Raw genomic sequence first — 22,367 nt, 5'->3', positions numbered from 1 at the left:
ACAAAATAAAAAGATGTAAAGTATGATACCATATACCTAAAATCTGGGGGTGGGGGGGAGTAAAGAATGGATTCAAGCTTAAGTAACCATCAACTTAATATGGACTGCTTATGCATAAGATGTTATACACAAACTTAACTGTAACCACACATTAAAAACCAGTAATAGATATGCAAAAAATAAAGAGAAAGGAATCTAAGTATATCACTAAAGAAAGCCAGAAAATCATGAGAGATGTGAACAAAAGGGGAGCCTGAGTGGCTCAGCTGGTTATGCAATCAACTCATGATTTCGGCTCAGGTCATGACCTCAGGGTCATGAGATCAAGCACAAGCTGGGCTCCATGCTCAGTGCAGAGTCCGCTTGAGATTTCTCTCTCTCTCTCTCTCTCTCTCTCTCGCCCTCTGCTCCCCCAACTCATGCATGCTCTCTCTCTCTCAAATAAATAAATCTTTACCCAAAAAAAGAAGTGAGCAAGAAAAGAGAGAATATAATGCTAAGTGAAATAACTCAGTGAAAGACAAAAACCAAACGACTTCAATTATATGTGGAATTTTAAAAATAAAACAAACAACAACAACAAAAAGACACAAACCAAAAAACAGACTTAACTGTAGAGAACAAACTGATAGTTACCAGAGGGGTGGTGGGTTGGCGGATGGGTGAAATAGGTGAAGGGGATTAAGAGTACACTTACCATGATGAGCACTGAGTAATACACAGAATTACTGAATCACTATATTGTACACCCGAAAATAATACAATGCCATTTGTTAACTATACTAGAATTAAAATTTTAATAAGAAATAAGTAAACCACTGACTTTTAAAAGGGTGAATTTTATACAGAAATTATATCATAATAACTGATATTAACTGTCCTGATATTCAAAAGACTCAATGCACTAAAGCACTAACAGGTGTCTAGATAAATCTAACTAAATATGTAATACCTTAACTTTCAAAGGAAGGAAAATGTCCAAGTTATCCAGACACAGAAGTGGTCTATCCCTATGAGTTGCTGCTTTTAGAAAGTTCTATGGATTGAAACTTCCTTTATCTTAAGTCAGAACTAGTAATTAACTTCAAATCACTTTGATGATGTTAGATCAGAAGCCATTTAACTTTTTACATAAAGAAATATATACTTAAAAATCTTAAAAAAAAAAAACACAAAGCCTACTATGTAACAAATGTATAATCATCTCTTAAGGGAAAAGCTACTTTGCCTTTATATTCCCCAAGCCAAGTACAGCATCTGGTAAACACAAGATACTTAGGAAATGCCTTTCGGGGCACCTGGGTGGCTCAGTTGGTTAAGTGTCTGCCTTAGGCTCAGATCATGATCCCAGGACCCTGGGATCAAGCCCCACGTCGGGCTCCTTGCTCAGTGGAGAGCCTGCGTCTCCTTCTCCCTCTGCCTGCCACTCCCCCTGCTTGTGCTCTCTCTCTCTCTGACAAATAAACAAATAAAATCTTAAAAAAAAAAAAAAAAAGGAAATGCTTTCAAGTTTTATATATAGCTGTGACAAAGAGTCATCTCCACCTGTGAGCCAAAAATGCTCTTAAGCTCAGCTTCATACAACAGTTTTAATGCTTAGGGGCATTTAAAATTATGTATAGGGGGGCCAGGGTGGCTCAGTCATTAAGCATCTGCCTTTGGCTCAGGTCATGATCTCAGGGTCCTGGGATCGAGCCCCGCAGCGGGCTCCCTGCTCAGTGGGAAGCCTGCTTCTCCCTCTCCCTCTGACACTCCCCCTGCTTGTGTTCCCTCTCTCACTGTGTCTTTCTCTGTCAAATAAATAAATTAAATCTTTTAAAAAAATAAATGAATAGGGGCGCTTGGGTGGCTCAGTCATTAAGTGTCTGCCTTCGGCTCGGGTCATGATCCCAGGGTCCTGGGATAGAGCCCCACATCAGGCTCCCTGCTCTGCGGGAAGCCTGCTTTTCCCTCTCCCACTCCCCCTGCTTGTGTTCCCTCTCTCGCTGTCTCTCTCTCTCTCTCTCTGTCAAAATAAATAAATAAAATCTTTTTACATAAATAAATAAATAAATGAAATTATGTACAGAAGAACAATACTTCTCAAATGGACACAAATACAAGCATAAAATCTACTAGGATTTTGTCATACTAATACTCAAAATATTTTTTGAAAAATAAAAGTTATACAATAAACAAATACTTACTTGAGTGATAAACATTTTACAAGAAGTCTCTGACCAAAGTGCTCTTTGGGCACATCAGGAACACTAAGTCGTTCTATTGGCTCCTCCTACAAATTGACAAGCAGCGTTAAAATGAACATTCTTACCATATTTCAACTCTTTATAATTTTTTAAGTACTTATTTTATTAATCTAATACTTTGAGTCTTCACAACTGAGTACAGAAAACAAGGACCAATTTACGCTCAAACAGAAGTCATTAGATCCTAAGTGTGCTCAACTCATAGAAGTTACACTTGGTTATATATTAAATATATTCACTCAAATAAAAAGTGTATTTCATTTACTAAAAATTATACCTATGTTTCAGTTAAGTTTTATTCCCTATATTATTATACTATATACAATACTCCCAAAATACTTATCTTAATAATCATCTACTTCTTTATATCTAAATATCGATACCTCATCTGGTGACGGATGCAGACCAAAGAGTTCCTTGTGGCGGTTCGATTTCCTTTGGTCATCATTCTGACGGTCTATTTCTTCATTGGGAGTGCGATCAAGCAAGTTGGGAAGCAAAGCATCAGGAAGTGAATTTTTCAAGTCAAAAATACTGCATGCCCAGCTACCCCTTGGAGTATCATCTATTGACATTGAACGTCTTTTAAGATCATCCTGTCATACAAAACATTAAACATAAATATATTTATTTAATAAAGAAATAAAAAAATAAACTACTTTAAAATAATTTCTTTTAGACATTTAAAAATAAAGGTATTACTTGCTCATCCTGGTAGTTGTTGCCATCTGGAGCTTCATCGGATTCAAAGACCTGTTTTGGCAAACCTTTTTGCCTTTCTTTCTGTTTATCTAATGTATTAGGATTAAATCCTGTTCCCAGTTTATGATACCTATTCAAAATAAAATAGTTAAGTAAATGTCAGTTTTGGAAATTTTTCATTTTCATCATTATGTAACAAGCCAACTGTTCTCTGTATTATTTCTTTACATTAATAAGGATACATTCCAGCAGTTTTGATTATGTTAAACATTTAACCAGAAGTTTAAGAAGACTTCCATGCAAAGTTCCTTTACTCCAACTAGAGAGCAGATTAGGACATTCCAAAAGTAAATCATAGTCTTCTTTCCACGACAACCATGTATATATAACTTAAGTTGTACTTCCAATTCAGATAATATTGTTTCTTTGCAGTAAAAAGAAAGGATGGGAAGCCAGGCTAAAGAACAAAATGAGAGAGTAGAAAATATATACTGCATTCATAACAATGTAAATTTTTAAAAGGCAGAAAAATATAAAGCATTGAATCTCAAAATTTCAAATAGCCAAATAAAGTTCCTATATGTCATTATGTATAAACGATCTGAAACAAGCTAAAGCTGCAGACTCTTAAAAGGAAAAACTGCAAGATCTACACCACTGTATACATCTATTAGTTAACATATATTGCTACATAATATATATATTAGACTTAGAATAACTCTTAAACTAATGTAACCTTCTTTCCTAACAACCCAATATCCAAGAGCATTAAGCAGACACTAAGATCAAAGAGCAATTACTGTTCCATACCTCATATAGTCCAACTGGGGAAAATTTTAATTGGAGCAAAAACAATTATGATTACCAGAGGATGATATGGTTCTTGCCACTAGTGAATTTATGAAACAGTAAAGAATCACACTTGATATGAATCATTCATATTGTGTCTTGTTGCTAAAGATATTAAAATAGCAGCTACATCATGTTCTTATCCCAGTATAATCACAAAATAAAAGAAAGCATTTTTCTTTGAAAGAACTAAAAAAAAGATACTCAATACAGTAACATAAAGGTTTTATTCAAAAACAGATGCTTTAATCTTTCACAAAATGCTTTAAGTTCCTTAATTTGTAAAGTTGCTTGTCTAAGCTGCTCTAATAAACCAGAAATGTGTTGCATTCTACCTCCTTTATGTCCTAAAATATGGACAGTATAAAATTCACAAGAACTGAGAAGAATGACATGATTCATGATCAATATTCTTCTAAATTATCACTCTGACCTCTAGCTGGTTGCCATAAGGCTCTCTATCCAACCCCACACACAGACCACCATTGCTAGGACCTCATATCTCGGCTCTGTCCCTCATTTATTCTATTCCGGCCACACTGACCTCTTTGCTATTCTTTGAATATTCCTAGCATGCTTCCAGTATGCAGCGTTTGCATGTGCTATTCTTCCCTCTGCCTAATAATATCTTCCGCCAGATATCCAGAGGGCTCACTCCCTTACTTCCTTCCGGTCTTTGCTCAAATTCACCTTATCAGTTAAGTCTCTTCTGATTAGTTTACAAAGTAGGAAATTTAGCCACTCTTCTTGGCTCTCCCTATCCTTCTCACCCTACTTTTTTTTTTTTCCATAAGAGTTACCTCCACCATACCTATTAATATTTATCTGTGTTTGTTTATTGTCCATTGCCCTCATCCCCAACTAGAAAGTAAGCTCCATGAGGGCAGGGAATTGTTGACTGCCATATCATCACTGCTTAGCATAGCGCCTGGCACATAACAGATTCTGAGTAAGTATTTGTTGAATGAATAAATAAATGAAATACTTTCTGTCCCTTTATGCTTCTGTGCTGAATTATAGACGAATGGTGTGGTTTCATCTTATGGCATAGTATTCCACTCCTCAGTCACGTCCACTCCGCCATTAAGCCCATCTGCTGAGTTTTTAATATTTTTTCACTGAATAAAATATTAATTTCCAAAGATAACTCACTGATTTTCATATGTCTACCATATCCTTTCATATATCCTTGAGGATATTAATTACACTTACGGGTTTTGATCTGTATTCTAACTACTTCCAACTTTAAATTGTTCCGTTATTTAGAGATTGATAATTCTCTTTGAAGCATGCTGGTTTTCATCAAATAGTTGTCAATTCTGGATTATGTGCTATTTTTAAATCTGTAAGCCTATATCTGCCTGAAAATACTGTATCTGTTCAGCTCAGCCCGTATCTGGCGGTTGTAGAGAAGAGGCAATTATGCTGTCAGGCAGAATCTGCCAGTATCCACTCTTCTGGGTATGAGAGGCTCCTTCTTCTTCCAAGGCATGCCCACCCTGAGCACTATATTATCAGCTCAAGCCCCCAAAATCACTGCTCTAAAAAAAGACATAGATCTCTCTGCAGGCACTCCTGTGCAAACATGGTACAGGGGTCAAAGTAACCAAATGTCCAACAGTACCCCAGGTCCCCCTTCCATTGCCTGAATTTACTACTTCTGAGCTTACAACCCTACTGAGGTTTTTACATATATCTTCTCTTTAGATTATTCTGTACTGTGGTTTTCTCTTATGTTCCAATCGCACCCTATCTTCTATCTTCCAGGGATACTTTAAAACCTGTAGCCCAACAAAAGTGCCCCTTTTGTCATTTACTACTACACATAATAAACAAAATAATATCTGACGTAACGGAAAAAATTTAAGCATTAGAACCCGATGTCCCTAGGTTCTAATCCAGGCTATCCCACTTTCTGGCTGTGGGACCTCAAAGACATTACTTAACTACTCTGAGCCTGAGCTATGTCATCTGTTGGAACCTTAAGATGGAACTGAGATGAGTGTCAAGTGCTCAATAAAATGCTCGATACACAGTAAGTACCCAAAAATATTAACTACCTTACCCTCTTGCCTAAACCAAGGTCAGCAACCCCATAATGACAGTTAAGTAGCAGACTCCATGATTCTGAGATTAATGTTTTACAACTAATCTCTTTATATTAAGATTTCTAATTAGAAGTTTCCAACATACATGTATAGAGATAAAGACTTCTGAGTTATCCGACAGAGGGACAGTTTTCTTCAGTAATGTCTAAAATCTACCTACTGGAATACTTATCAAAGTGGTAAGTTCATAAAAACAGCTCTTCTTTATAAAGGGTAGCAGACTGTGCTTTTATTAAGTCACACTAAAACTAAAAAGCATGTCAGCAGTATCCCCAAGTGATGCTTAGCACAATATTAAACCCAGTGAAATAAGACAGCAACCATAGGGGCAAAACAATAAGCCAAGGATACAAGACCATTGCAAGTACAATTTAGCACAGATAACTTCAGTTTCTGAAAACTATGTCATAACAGAATTCTCCCCTACCTCGGACATTTATTTTTCCTTTAGAAAAATAAAATAAGGCTAAGAATTTTCAGGATGAAGACTCTTCATTATGCAAATTAAAATTAGCAAAGGAAACTTAACTTTTTTTTCTTAACCTGATTTGATATCTCAAACACCATCCATTAGAAAAATAAATTTTGGGAGCGCCTGGGTGGCTCAGTTGGTTAAGCGACTGCCTTCGGCTCAGGTCATGATCCTGGAGTCCCGGGATCGAGTCCCGCATCAGGCTACCTGCTCAGCAGGGAGTCTGCTTCTCCCTCTCCCCCCTCTTGTGCTCTTTCTCTCTCTCACTCTCTCTCTCAAATAAATAAATAAAATCTTTAAAATAAATAAATAAATAAAGTTTGTGGGGCGCCTGGGTGGCTCAGATGGTTAAGTGTCTGCCTTCGGCTCAGGTCATGATCCCAGGGTCCTGGGATCGAGTCCTATATTGGGCTCCTGGCTCAGCGGGGAGCCTGCTTCTCCCTCTCCCTCTGCCCCTCCCCCTGCTCATGCTCTCTCTCTCTCTGTATCTGTGTCTCAAATGAATAGAATCTTAAAAAAAAAAAAGAAAGAAAAGAAATTTTGTGGTAGAACAAAACATTATTTTTAAAAAATATTTACCTGATTCGATATACTGGTCAAGGACCTATAAATATTTAGTTAGTTAATAAAGGGTGGGGACCTTTCAAACAGCTTGATCTGGAAAGCTGGCTATTCAATTTAACTTAATCATTTAAGTTTCAATAAACTGGATTCTTTTTGAGAAATGCAAATTATTCATCAATACCTACCCATGATTTCCCAGAAGAGTTAGACCATAAATTATTATAATTATATATTATTAGTTATTAATGATCTATGATAATATAGAAATACTACTGATAAACCTATTATTTTATACAGAAAGTTAAGTGATGTAGGCCACAATAATTGCAGAACTCCTAAGGAGAAAATATCTACATAAAAAAGGTCCTTCTTTTGTTTCTTCAGCTATTTTTTTTTTTTAAAGATTTTATTTTTATTTATTTGAGAGAGAGAGAATGAGAGACAGAGAGCATGAGAGGGGGGAGGGTCAGAGGGAGAAGCAGACTCCCTGCCGAGCAGGGAACCCGATGCGGGACTCGATCCCGGGACTCCAGGATCATGACCTGAGCCGAAGGCAGTCGCTTAACCAACTGAGCCACCCAGGCACCCTCTTCAGCTATTTTTTTAAATGAATGTTCAGGTCTCATAATTATTATTAATCTACCTTAATCCATTTATAGATCCTACTCAGCATTTCTTAATGTTATAATAAACCTATGACTTACTTTCTGATCACGACTGCCCAGTCCTCTGTATAACTTCTTATACAATCTCTAACATGTGGATCCATTTCACTAGTTTAAAAAAGAAAATAAATTTGTAATTTAGTAAGGAAAGCACTGATGTTTGTGAATTTGGTTGCTTCAGTTCTTGTTCATATAATAGGAAACAATACTACCACAAGAAGTAGGATCTAAACAGAATCAAGGAAGGTAGCCTTTCCATAGTTAAACTTAAACCAAAAATATGTAAATGTCGCCTTACCTTTCTTCAGGTACAGCTGACACCAGGGTTCTGCAGTCCCTGGGACTATAAACAACTTCAATATCATCTGGAGGGAACTCAATCAAATCTCTTAAAGGCCCAGAATCCACAGCTAAAGGATGAGTAACGAGGTATTCTTCCAAATCCACTGGGTCCACTGCTTCAGTAAGGGGCACCTTTATAAAGAGGGGTGGGTATGAGAGGTAGGTAGAAAGGGAGAGGTGGATATAAAAATTTTAAAACTTGCAAAGGAAATTTATTGTTTTTAAAAATACATGTTTTTAACCTAGTTATTTCTAAAATGTCAGCAGCGATTCAGCCAGATGCACTAAAGAAACAAGGTGTTGGCCTTCTATTTTTTTTTTTTTAAGATTTTATTTATTTTTGACAGAGAGAGAGAGAGTGTGCAAGCAGGGGAAACAGCAGGCAGAGGGAGAGGGAGAAGCAGGCTCCCTGCAGGGAGCCCAATGTGGGGCTTGATCCCAGGGCCCTGGAATCATGACCTGAGCCAAAGGCAGACGCTTAACCGTCTGAGCCACCTAGGCGCCCCGGTGTTGGCCTTCTTATACTTGTTTATACTTTTGGGTCAATACTTTAATCTTCTCGCTTAGACTTTGTCCATTCTCCTCACATAAAATCAGTAATGATAATTAACAGTTTTAGAATACTTTACGATGACAACATGCTCATTGGAAGGATTCTTTTTTTCTTTTTTGTATCTTTGGGATTGCCGCTGCTAAGTTTATAAGGAGCGCTTTTACTTTATTTGTTCTTACAAATAAAGTATTCTAGTAAAAATATATAACCAGTCTGTAGTAGGCTGAAAATGGCCCTCCAAAGATCTCCACATCCCAACCCATGGACCTTATATGGCAAAATAAACAAATAAATACAAATAAAAGAGTATTTGAAGATATGATTAAGGATCTTAAAATGGGGACATTATCCTGGATTATATGAGTGGGTCCTAAGTGCAAGTGCAATCATATATATCCTCATATGGAGACACAGGGAATTTGGGGCACACAGAGGATAAAGCCATATGAAGACACAGCAAAGAGAAATTTAAAGATTCTGGCCTTAAAGACAGAACTGATACGGCCTCAAGCAGCCACCAGATCTGGACGAGGCAAGGAACTGATTCTGAAAGGAGTCTCTGAAGGGAGTGTAACCTCACCAAAACCTTGACTTTTGCCCACTGATATCAGACTCTGGACTCCAGCACTGTGAGAGAATAAATTCCTGTTGTTTTAAGCCACACAGTTTGTGGTAATTTGTTCCAGCAGCCACAGGAAAGTAATACACAAAGTCTATTAAAAGTATCTATTATTAGCAGTAATAGAATATTCACAGAATTCCTTAGCCAAACTGAAATTATACATTTTAATAAGATACCTTACTTCTTACTAACATGAGAAAAAATATTAAGCAAAACTGTGAAGAATTATATAACAAATGTGCAGTTGTGGACCAATGAAAGTAAGAACATGCAATTTCTCAAGATGTCAACTGGGTAAAAACACTGAGACTTGCACGTACATGTTACGAAATAGAAGGTGCTTTAATCTATGATGCTTTGAACTGAACAACCCCCAACAGGTAAAGCAACATTTTATAGATAGTTAAGTAAAATAATGACTGGCACATCATAAACACTCACTTGAGTGTTTTTCTCATTCAAAACCTCTCCCAAACCCTGTAAGTTAGAGAAAAGTTAATATTTCAGTTCTACAAATAAGGGCATTTGTGCTCAAAGAACTCAAACAACTCCTGAAAATGAAACAGCCACTAAAGACAGTACAAAATTTAAAAATGGGTCTTTAAGCTCTACAATTCCTGGTTTTTCTCTCATAAGCATTCTATCTTACCTATTCTCTCAAGTATATCATATACTATCATGATGTATAGTTCATGATAGTATCCCTGTTCTTAATACAGGGAAAGAAGCAATTCAATAGGGAAACAGAATATTCTTCAACCATAATTGCTGAAAAAACAGGATATCTATACTGGGGGGGAATGAATCTCAATCCTTATATTACAACATACACAAAATTTAAATTGAGATGAATCACGGACACAAATACAAATACTAAAACCATAAAACTGCTAGATGGAAACATAGGAGAACATCTTCATGATTTGGGAGCAGGCAAAGGTTTCTTAGACACAGAAATAATTATAAGAGAAAAATCTGACATATCAAAAGATAGTTAAGAAGGCCACAGTAAAAGGAAATATTCACAAAACATACTTAACAAGAATATATAAATAAGTCTTACATCTCAATAATAACAGGACAAACCACCCTCTCAAATGGGGGGGTAAAGTTGACAAGACATTCACAAAGGAAGACACAGAAATGGCCAGTTAGCACGTAAAAAAGTGTTCAACGTTAAAAGTCACTAGGACGTACTTCCACTTCCAGGAAGAAGACATATTTTCCCTATTCTTCCCACTAATTACAACTATAAATGCGACAGTCTATATAAAATAAACATCAGAAGACTCAAAAAGGTAGAGAAAAAGGCAAATCAGCAGGGACCTCGGGACTCAAGAAATGGTACAACAGGGAGTTAGCTAAAATTTCTTTTTGCCTTATATACTCCATGCTTGGAGCTAGGAAAGCTCACAAACCAGACACACCATGGGGTGGGTTGGGGGGGGAACCCCAACAAAATTCTGTTCTCCCCAGCCAAAGGACCAAGAGAGGGGCAGCACAGCAAAATAGAAGAGTTTTTATTTATTTATTTATTTATTTAGGCAGCATAGCAAAATAGAAGAGATTGATTGATTGATTGATTGATTGATTGAAGCAGGCTCCTCACTGAGCAGGGAGCCCAATGCGGGGCTACCCAAGCCAAAGGCAGACGCCTAACTGACTGAGCCACCCAGGCGTCCCAGCAAAACAGAAAGGTTTTAGACAATAACCATTCTACTTCAGCCAAACACTATATGAAAAACTGTGGACCCACCCATATCTACACAAGCAAGGCCAAGTGAAAAGCTAAACTTCACCCTCACAAAGCTGTAACAAGGCATCCAACACTCCCCACCAAGCATGGAATCAAAGAAGTCAGAGTAGGAGGACGCCTGGGTGGCTCAGTCATTAAGCACCTGCCTCCGGCTCAGGTCATGATCCCAGGGTCCTGGGATCAAGCCCCGCATCAGGCTCCCTACTTGGTGGGAAGCCTGCTTCTCCCTCTCCCACTCCCCCTGCTTGTATTCCCTCTCTCACTGTCTCTGTCAAATAAATAAAATCTTAAAAAAAAAAAAAAAAAGAAGTCAGAGTAGGTAACCGGGATTTTCATATCTACTAGGAGGTATGAGCCTCCCACCTCCACAGTGTCAGTGGAGACCACACAGGGACATCTACTCATTCAGTAATAACAAGGCATTTCTTCTTCTTACTGTTGGGATAGTATCTGAGGAGTTCTATATATAATACAATAAAGGGTAAAGAGATGGAAGGGTACATAAAATTTCTAGACTTCACTCAAACTGTTAAAAAGTCAACACTAGTTTTGTGATAAATTATGTAAATATAATCCCTATGCAACCACTAAAAAGGCTGTACAAAGATATGCACTCAACAAGACTGTAGATAAATCAAAATGGAATTCTAAAAAATGTTCAGATAATTCACACAAGATAGGAAAAAGAAAACAGAAAAACAAAAAACAGGGACACCTGGGTGGCTCAGTTAGTTAAGCGTCTGCCTTTGGCTCAGGTCATGATCTCAGGGTACTGGGATCAAGCCCCACATCAGGCTCCCTGCTTAGCAGTGAGTCTGCTTCTCCCTCTATGATCTCTCTCGCTCTCACTCTCTCTCAAATAAATTAATTAATTTAAAAAAAAAAACAGAGAGAACAAACAAAAAATAAAAGGGCAGACTAAAGCCCCCGCAAAACAATAGTAACATTGGAGTGCCTGGGTGGCTCAGATGGTTAAGCGTCTGCCTTCAGCTCAGATCATGATCCCAGAGTCCTGGGATCGAGTCCCACATCGGGCTCCCTGCTAGGCGGGGAGCCTGCTTCTTCCTCTGCCTCTGCCTCTGCCTCTACCTCTCTCTCTCTGACTCTCATGAATAAATAAATAAAACATTAAAAAAGAAAACAACAGTAACATTAAATGTAAATGGTCTACATACGCCAATTAAAAGATAAGAGAATAGCAGAATGAGTTTAAAAGTATGACCTACCTGTATGGTGTACAAATTCACTTCAAATAAGACAATATAAGGAGGTTGAAAACAGAAGAATGGATAAAGATATACCATGCATACATTAATCAAAAGAATTCTGAAGTGGCTATATTAAAATCAGATAGAGTAGACCTCAGAGTAAAGACAAGTACTAGATAAAAAGGGACATTACCTAATGATAACAGCTATGATCCAACAAGAAGACACAGCAATCTTAAAGGAGTATGTACTAAACAACAACTATAAATTATGTGAAGCAAAAATTAATAGAACTGAAAGGAAAAATAAGACATATCTACAATTAAAACTGGAGACTTCAAGACATCTCTCTCAACAACTGATAAGACAACTGGACAGAAAACCAACAAGGACATGGTAAAACTCAACAGCACCATCAACCAACAGGATTTAACTGACATTTACAGAACACTCCACCCAATAGCAACAGAATAAATATACTTTTCAAAAGCAGCAAAAGCATATACCAAGACAAACCATATCCTGAGCCATAAAACCAACCTCAACAATTTTAAAGGAATCAGAGTGTGTTCTCTGACGATAATGTAATCAAATTAGAAATTAGCAACAGAAAGATAAAGGAAAATCTCCAAACACTTAGAAACTAAATACACTTCCAAGTAAGTCATGAATTACAGAAGTCTGAAAAGTGAAATTTAAAAAATATGTTGAACTAAATGAAAATATAACATAAAATTTGTGGGATGAAGGAAATGCAAATCAAAAACATAGATACTACTTCACACCCATTATGATGGCTATTATAAAAAAATGGAAAACAAGTGTAGGAGAGTATATAAAGAAATCAGAAGCCTTTCGAATGTTCCCAAAAAATCATACCAAAAAACAGAATTACCAAATGATCTACTAACTCCACCTCTAGGTATTCCACCCAAAAATTGCAAATGAAGACTCAGATCACTTGTCCACTCATGTTCATAGCAACAATACCAACAGACAAAACATGGAAACAACCCGATGTCCATCAACAGATGAATGGATAAACAAAATGTGGTATACACATACAAGGGTATATTATTGAGTCTTAATGTGGACGAACCTTTGAAGAAATGCTGAGTGAAACAAGCCAGAGACAAAAAGACAAATATCGTATGACTGCACATTATAAGGTACATAGAACAGACAAATTTATAGAAATAGAAATAGAATAGAGGTTACGGGGGACTGGGAGGAGGGGACAACCAGGAGTTATTGTTTAATGGCTAAAGGGCTTCAGTTTCGGATAATGAAAAATTTCTGGAAATGGATAGAGGTATTGAGAATACACTTAATGCCATTGAATTGTACACTTAGAAATGGTTAAAATGATAAATTTTGTTTTATATATTTTACCACAATACAGATAGATAGATAGATTGACTGACTGATTGAAGTAAACTTTTTTAAAAAACTTTTTAGGTCATGTTTCTCTGCCCAGGTATTATTTCTAGGGCAGCATACCTTTCAGGATTCAAAGTGTTACAAATGAATATTCAATGAAAATAACGGCAAAAGCTGGGAGTCTCTGCATATGTCTAATTCAAAATTAATCTTTCCTCAAAGAATGACCACCCATACCATGAGTAAGTCTTAGGGTAGGGAAGGAAGCTATGACACTTTCTTAAAAACACCAAATATAGGATAAACGATCTTGTTTCCCAAACTCACACAGGTCACTGGCTTTCTAGATGTGGTGTTAGCTAGACTTGGATCACAGAATCAAATTTATTTTTGCTACAACTATCTCCCCTCCCTCTGATGCCTATCAGAGACAGCTGCTTGGGTTAGTCTTGGAATGTGGTGATGAGCTTGATTATAACTATAAATTACTTTGTAAGACTCCAAGGAAAGATCCTATATTTACTGACCCAAGGGAAAAGATTACAACATGATTTTATAAAAGAGTGTGGCTGGGGGATGCCTGCGTGACTCAGTCGGTTGAGGGTCCTGGGTTCAAGTCCTGCATCAGGCTCCTTGCTTGGCGGAGAGCCTACTTCTCCCTCTGTTTGTGCACGCACTCTCTCTCTCTCTCTCTGACAAATAAATAAATAAAATATTTAAAAAAAAAAAAAGAGTGGGCGCCTGGGTGTCTCAGTCATTAAGTGTCTGCCTTCAGCTCAGGTCATGATCCCAGGGTCCTGGGATCGAGTCCCCACATCGGGCTCCCTGCTCGGCAGGAAGCCTACTTCTCCCTCTCCCACTCCCCCTGCTTGTGTTCCTGCTCTCGCTGTCTCTCTCTCTGTCAAATAAATAAATAAAATCTTTAAAAAAAAAAAAAAAGAGTGTGGCTGGGCCATTAGCAGGGTTAAAGGGTGATGAGAAGCAACAGTGAAGCACTACAGAACCTTTCATAGGCAATGTTCCAATACTTTCTTTAACAATCCTTCCGTTGGAATTTGGCTGACATGTTTAGTGTTAAGATCTCTTTCAATCCTTTCTGGTGCACCATCAAAAATTCTGGTATTTGATAGAGGTTGTTTTGGCTGGGTGATAGCTGAAGAGTTTCTTTTTGAGGTGATCAAAATGTTCTAAATTGACTGTGGGGATGGTTTCATATAGAATACATTAAATCCACTGATTTGTAAATTAAATGGGTGAATTGTCTGGCATGTGATTAAAACTCACTAAGGCTGGTAAAAAAAAGTTAAACCAGAATCTAATCAGTTATAGGAAATACGAATGATAGAGAAATGAGTCTACAAGGAAGAAATTTCAAAAAAGTTGAACCAGAATCCTAATCAGTTACAGGAAATGAAGGAGATAGAGGAACAAATCTATAGGGAAGCAAATATAAAATCCAAAAGGCAGGCAATTCTAAAGATTTTTATTTATTTATTTGTCAGAGAGAGAGAGAGAGTGAGAGAGAGAGAGCACAAGCAGGGGGAGCTGCAGGCGGAGGGAGAAGCAGGCTCCCACTGAGCAGACAGCCTGATGTGGGACTCGATCCCAAGACCCTGGGATCATGACCTGAGCTGAAGGCAGATGCTTAACTACTGAGCCACCCAGGCTCCCCAAGGCAGGCAATTCTATAAGACAACTAATTTGATATTCTCAACAAAGTCAATGGCATAAAAACAAAGTTAGAAGTTAGGGGAGGAAGAAACTACTTTAGTTGTTGTTTTTGTTTTTAACACAAGTGATCTAAAAACCAAACTCTTATCTGTGGATTTTATGTGGATCTCCATTTGAATAAACCAACTATAAAAAGATATTTATGAGATAATCAAGGAAATTTAACATGTACTGGGTATTAGATGATACCAAGGAATTACTGTTAATTTTGGTTAAGTGTGATAACAGCATTGTGATTAAGTAAGAAAATATCAATGGTTATACTAGTCTTTCTATTTCTGTGTATGTTTAAAGATTCCCATAATTTAAAAGTACTTTATCAGAGAGAATACAAGAAGACAAATTGATGTCAGCAAGCTCTGACAATCCTTTGAAGGAACTGTGTTGCAAAGAAGAGCAAAGAAATACTGGGGGCTGGGCACAGGCAGAAAAGTACGGCAAAAGAGAAGGATTTTTTTTTTTTTTTTAAAGATTTTATTTATTTATTTACTTGAGAGAGAGAGAGAAACAGCATGAGAACGGAGAGGGTCAGAAGGAGAAACAGGCTCCCCGCTGAGCCGGGAGCCCGATGTGGGACTCGATCCCAGGACTCCGGGATCACGACCTGAGCTGAAGGCAGTCGCTTAACCAACTGAGCCACCCAGGCGCCCGAGAAGGATTTTTTTAAATGGGAGAAATAACAGCATGTTTGTATACTGATGGGAATGATCAGGTAAATAGAGAGGAAAGGTGATAAAAGAGAAGGAAGAATTACTAAAGGACCGTATTTCAATAACGGAGTGAAGTAGGGACTGACTAATCCCTCCGCTTGTTCACAAGTGGTTCATCTAGAGTCACAGGTGTACAGGTAGACTACATGGGTACAGATGGTGGTAGGAGTATGTGCAAGTTCTTTTCTGACTGCTCCAATTTTCACAAGTACAATACGAAGCCAAGTTATCTGAGGAGTAAAAATGGGAAAAAGCGATTAGGGGTTAACAGGAGGACGCATGAAATAAGCCAACTAAAATAGTGGGGAAATGAATGAACTAGGAAAACATACTACTTGCCTGGAAATGTGAAAGCCTTCCTGAGTGAGTGGTCATAAACTGAGTGAGACCAGTCAAGAGGATTATGTTTTTCTCCAGCCACACGCAGCTGCACAAGTGCAGGTATGAAGGAAGCAGAGAGCTGGATTTTGAACAGCACTGAGGTTGTGCCAATGACATGAGAAGCTAAAGAATTCAAGGTTACATGCTAGAGAGTCATTATAACGATCATCAAATAATTTAAGTTTGGTAAGGAGAGAAAAGAAAACATCAAAGTGTGAGGCACAGGAAAAAGTCAGTAGGATCACGGATTCTACGTTCTGGGGATGAAGGATAGTTGGAATCAGGACATCAGTATAAGAGGGGCACCTGGCTGGCTCAGTCAGTGCAGCATGCGACTGACTCTTAATCTCAGGGTCATGAGTTCAAGCCCCACACTGGATGTGAAGTCTACTTAAAAATAAAAATAAAAATAAATTTTAAAGGATACCAGAACAAGAGAGCAAGAAAGGTAAGAAGCAGCAGTCAGAGAGCAAGAAACAGAAAACTGAGATTACAGAGGGGTTACGATTATTTATAATGACCAAATCTAGGGCATGACTATGGAAGTGAGTAGTTCAGGTGTAATACAGGACACAGAATATCAGTACAGAAAAGGAGTTCAAGACTCTGAGAGGGTATGAAAAGGATCATCTCCACGTACATTGAAATCACCAAGAAATCCATATATTCTAAAATTTCTCCCATCAGCATGTTACTGTTGTTAAAAGTAAACTCCATCTTTAAAATTTTTAATACAAACATTATAAACATCTCATTACAAGGTAATCAAACTGTTATGTGCTGGCATACCATGTTTTTTCAATAATTGGTGTCCTTTCATACCTAAATGGAAAGTGTTAATACATAACTCTACCCGTCACTCTTAATAACTTTTTTAGTTTTTGACAAATGGAGGTATATTTTTAATTCATATTCTTAATGTAACTACTAAGTATCAGTTTTTTTATCCAAATTGATTATCCTGGGGCACCTGGGTGTCTCAGTTGGTTAAGCATCTGACTCTTGATTTTGGCTCAGGTCATACCTCAGGGTCAAGAGACTGAGCCCAGTGCCGGAGCCAGCTTGGGATTTTCTCTCCCTCTGTCTCTCCCTCCAGGCCCCCACCCCTGCTTGAGCTTTCCCTCTAAAAATTGATTATCCTCATGCCAGTTTCCTTAATAAGAACACATATGCTTATACCTCTGACATAGTAACTGGCTAAGGCAATGATTCACTAACTGTATATTCCCTTCTATAAAAGGGGACAGATAATACTACAAATCTATGTAATTATTTAATATTTCCTTCAGTACCTATTTCCAGAATAGATTCCTAAATTTTCCTATAATGAATCACCTTGGATCTGGGGAGTCTTAACCATAAAATTCCAGAGTTGATAAATTCTGAATGTAAAGTTTCAGAGTTGACTAGGAAATCAGGACCCGTATTACACCTCCTAACACTCTTCCCCAACTCAAATTTCAGGAAAGAGAGGGGTAGCAGCAAATCAGATTATGACACTAGTGATGGAGCCCAATCCACTGGTTCGTCTTTCCACTATTTTTTCACGGCCTTGTCAGTAATGTGCCAGTTAACATCCCAGATTTTAAATGTTACTTACTGTGGTATGATGGGATATACTGCCAACAATGTTGAGGTTTTTGAGCAGTTGAGGAGAACCACTGTATTGTCCAGAGATCTGCTTCCTGACTTCAGCAGCCACAGTTCTATAACAAAGAAAGTAAATATATTATTTAAAAAGAAAACAACCATGTTTAAAATGGAAGGAAACTAAGTATATTAAATATTCATTTAAAAACCAACAAAATCTCAGAGTATCAACAGGGCCATAAATTCATAAGATACTTCAGTAAATACTGCCTATAATTACAGTAGAACATCTTTATGCTGATGTAGGACACAAAAGTGACAGCCAACTTACAGAAGGCTTTTTTTGTATCTGGCATTTCAGGAAACATACTTTGGCCTTCAACACAGCAGGAAGCTACAATAAGACAGATATACATATATATATTAAAATGTACATATCTTAAGGATATAAAATTCTAAAATATTTTATAAACAAAGAATTAGGAAGAAAAAAAAACTCCTCTTTCCTTTCTAATATCACTAGCTCCTCATTCATGTCCCAGAAAACTATCCCCTATTTTTACTTAACTAACAGAAATCGGCCTTAATACTCTGGCATTAATGGCTTTCCATAATCTGACCCTAATCACCTTTCCTGCCTTGCGTGTCCTTTCCCAAATTCTTGTCAGTGAACATAAATTGCTTCCCACAAAGCTGTTTCTCTCCTATACTCACAAATTCAATCCTTAACTAGTTTTTAGGCTAAACTCAAATACCAAGACATGCATACAAACGTCTTGGCTCACCCCAACTAAAATTACCACCCTTCATTGAAACTCTTAGAGCATTTATAATCTAATGCATTTTCCTCCTCCCTAGTTATTTTTCCACATTTTATTTTTGCTCTATATAAACAGAGGCAGTGGTTTCACTCATCATTGTTTTCCCTAAAATATTTAGCAATGCAGCACTCAAAACAGGTGACTGGTTTAGTCCTATGAAATATACAGTATTACTGAACTTTCTGACAAATGAAGTAAACCACAAAAGCATTACCATAATACAACAGATTAAGTCTTTATTTGAATTAGGATTAGAGCTTAGAAGTTCTACCACTTCAAGCTGGTTACTAACCCTTGGGGGCATACTAGTACTTCAAATTTACTTACATGGCATTTCTAAAACAAAAATATTTTAGAAATTCAAATGACTTTATACCTCATCATTCTCCATATTCCTCATATTTCACAAAACTATAAAGCAAAATATTCAATGAGTCCCAAATCCAGTAACTAGCAACTTCCTCACATTAGTAACATTTTTATTAAATAGAAATAAGAACTCAAAAATAAAAAAAGAAATTATAACTTAAGAACACAAAATAAACACCACTATCCATAGATTTTGTGCAATTCTTTTTCTGTAGTCAATATCTAACCTCTACACTATGATCATCAACTGTCCACTTCCTTATTTTATAAAACTAGCCTTCTGGGTTTTTTTTACTCTTTTCCAAAAAATAAACCCTACTTTCTCCAATCATCCTACTGCAAATAAATTGAAATAGGTCTAATGACCTGATTTCTGGGCCAGCCTGATGCTTTTGTTCTGCAGCGTTCTCAAACCAGAGGCTGAATTCAGAGTCCTGAACATGTTGGTCCCCGTACAAATCTCCAGCTGAATTTCTAAACAATCTCATTTTCCAAAAAATATCCAGATTTATGATACAATCTTTTCCCCCACCTTCTTCTCTTCCATACCTCCTTCCTTTTTTCATGTTCAACCATTCCACACATATTTACTCAGGCTGTTTTGAGCCTATTACTCAAGTAGAAATTTTTGATACAAAGGTAAAAAAAAGTTAGTAAGTCTCAAGATACTGAATTAGCTCAACTTTTTTTAATGGGTGATTTGAGGTACTTTAGACCATTTCTGTGTTTTATAAAAGGCTAATTTGTTCTTCATAATTGCTGAAACCTAGAAGTTCATCCTTCAATAAGTAAATGGATATACAAACTGCAGCACATCCATACAATGCAATATTATTCAGCAATAAAAAGAAATATGTTATCAAGCCACAAAAGACATGGAAGAACCTTAAAAGAATCCTGCAAGTGAAACAAGCCAATCTGAAAAGCCTGTGTACTGTACGATTCCAACTATATGACATTCTGGAAAAGGCAAAACTATGGAGACAATTAAAAAAACAACAACCAGGGATTGCCAGGGCTGGAGAGGGAGAAGGAAGGGCTAAGAAAGTAGTACACAGGGGATTTAAAGGGCAGTGAAATTACTCTGCGTGATTCTATAATGTAAACAGATGTCCTCATGCATCTGTCAAAACCAACAGAAGGTACAACACAAAGAGCAAACCCAATGTAGTCCATGGACTGTCATTAATAATAATATATCCATATTGGCTCATAAATTATAAAATGTACCGCACTAATGCAGCGTATTAACAATAAGGGAAACTTGGGGCACCTTGGGTGGCTCAGTGGATTAAGCATCCGACTCTTGATTTCAGCTCAGGTCTTAATCTCAGGGTCACGAGTTTAAGCCCCACACTGAGCTCCACCCTGGGAGTGGAACGTACTTAAATACTAAAATTTAAAAAAAAAAAATTGGGGGGGGGCGCCTGGGTGGCTCAGTCGTGAAGCGTCTGCCTTCGGTTCAGGTCATGATCCCAGGGTCCTGGGATCGAGCCCCGCATCAGGCTCCCTGCTTAGCAGGGAGCCTGCTTCTCCCTCTCCCACTCCCCCTGCTTGTGTTCCCTCTCGCTGTGTCTCTCTGTCAAATAAATAAAATCTTAAAAAAAAAATAAATACATAAAAAATAAAAATAAAAAAATTTTTTTTAAATAAGGGAAACTTGGGGCGCCTGGGTGGCTCAGTTGGTTAAGCATCTGCCTTCGGCTCAGCTCATGATCCCAAGGTCCTGGGATGGAGCCCACATCAGGCTCCCTGCTCAGCGGGGAGCCTGCTTCTCCCTCTCCCTCTGCCGCTCCCCCTGCCTATGTGTGTGTGCACTCTCTCTCTTTCTCTCTGTCAAATAAATAAATAAAATCTTTAATGAATAAATAAATAAAATAAAAATAAAGGAAATCTGCTGGGGAAACGTGTAAGGGAACTCTCTGTACTTTCCACTTTCCACCAGATGTGAAAAGACAAGGAAGTTCATTTCAGTTTAGGATTCCCCTTAGGCCTTTTATTTATTTATTTATTCATTCATTCATTTTTTTAAAGATTTTACTTATTTGAGACAGAGAATGAGTGAGCAAGAGAGCAGGAGCGGAGGGAGAGAGAGAAGCAGACTCCCCCCTGAGCAAGGAGCCCAATGCAGGGCTTTATCCTGGGACTCCAGGATCACAACCTGAGCCGAAGTCAGACGCTTAACCGACTGAGCCACCCAGGTGCCCCTCCCCTTAGGTCTTTTAATGAGGCCTATATATTGTGTGTTCTTTATTGTGTTTAAAGTTTAAAGGCCTTAAAATCTCCTGATTCTTTTGTCAAGACTTAGATGAGAATATGAAAAAGCTTTTTCACAGACAGAATCAATATTCTATGTCTCTTTATGTGTCTCTTCCTCAGTGCTACTCAACTCAGTCTATCAACCTCAGCACTATCTCACTGTTTCTGGGCTAAACCATGAGTTATCTGAATTTCATCAAATTCAAGATGTCACTAATTATTAAGACCTGCCATTACTTCATGTATAGCTAAGAAAGAAAAACCTTGCCAATTAACCACCATACCATCAATTAATTGGAAGACATACCCTGATTTCAGAAGATGTTAAGCAGTGAAACTTAAAATAAATGAAATATGATTACCTGAAAAAAGAGATGATTCTTTCTTGACTAACAGAGATATACAAAAGATAATCCCCATGCTACAAATATTCATCTTATTTCTACATTACATAATTTCCCAAAAAAAGAAAATTAGTAATAATTTGAGAATAAAAACCATTTCTAAAATGGGCTATAATAGCAATAAAAATATAACCTAAAGAAGGGATGTATTTACACTGAGACCCTCTCTATATGAGAAGATTTCATAGAATGGTAGTGAGGAAATTTTCCCAAATGAAAAATAATACTCTTAACCATATTATGGTCCAAAGTATGCAAGACAAAAAATATGATGAATATAGTTCCTGATATCAGTTAAAATCCTTTACTAGACAGTAGTCCTTCCTTACTCATGGGAAATAGTTCCAAGACCCCCAGTGGACGCCTGAAACTGCATTTTACCGAACCCTATCTATATGCTTTTCCCTGTATGTACATACCTATGACAAAGTCTAATTTACAAATGAAGCAAAGTAAGAGATTAACAACAATAACAGAGCAACTGTAACAATATACTGTCATAAAAGTTATGTGAATGTGGTCTCCCAAAATATCTTACTATATTATCTTCACCCTTCTTGTGATGATGTGAGATTAAATGCCTATGTGATGGGATGAAGTGAGGGGAATGACTTAGGCACTGGGATGCGGCGTTA

At 37.4% G+C, this 22,367-nt stretch overlaps 1 protein-coding gene across 14 annotated transcripts in view; it reads right to left on the bottom strand.

The window, feature by feature from the left end:
- Window positions 1-22,367, bottom strand: part of DOCK7 (dedicator of cytokinesis 7) — a 219,795-nt gene that overhangs the window by 176,582 nt on the left and 20,846 nt on the right. For all 14 annotated transcript variants that reach the window (XM_054512832.2, XM_064589042.1, XM_064589043.1 and 11 more), the window contains exons 2-7: window positions 17,890-17,995; window positions 7,905-8,080; window positions 7,646-7,714; window positions 2,949-3,078; window positions 2,630-2,842; window positions 2,187-2,272 (exon numbers count right to left, since the gene is read on the bottom strand). In XM_054512832.2, the coding sequence (XP_054368807.1) occupies window positions 2,187-2,272; window positions 2,630-2,842; window positions 2,949-3,078; window positions 7,646-7,714; window positions 7,905-8,080; window positions 17,890-17,995 (780 nt within the window). The remainder of the gene's footprint in view (window positions 1-2,186; window positions 2,273-2,629; window positions 2,843-2,948; window positions 3,079-7,645; window positions 7,715-7,904; window positions 8,081-17,889; window positions 17,996-22,367) is intronic.

The sequence above is a fragment of the Mirounga angustirostris genome, unplaced genomic scaffold (assembly GCF_029215605.1).
Source record: "Mirounga angustirostris isolate CCGP_5_RB_7025 unplaced genomic scaffold, mMirAng1.0.hap1 SCAF_4, whole genome shotgun sequence".
Lineage (NCBI taxonomy): Eukaryota > Metazoa > Chordata > Mammalia > Carnivora > Phocidae > Mirounga > Mirounga angustirostris.
This window is presented reverse-complemented; position numbering and strand designations above follow the sequence as displayed.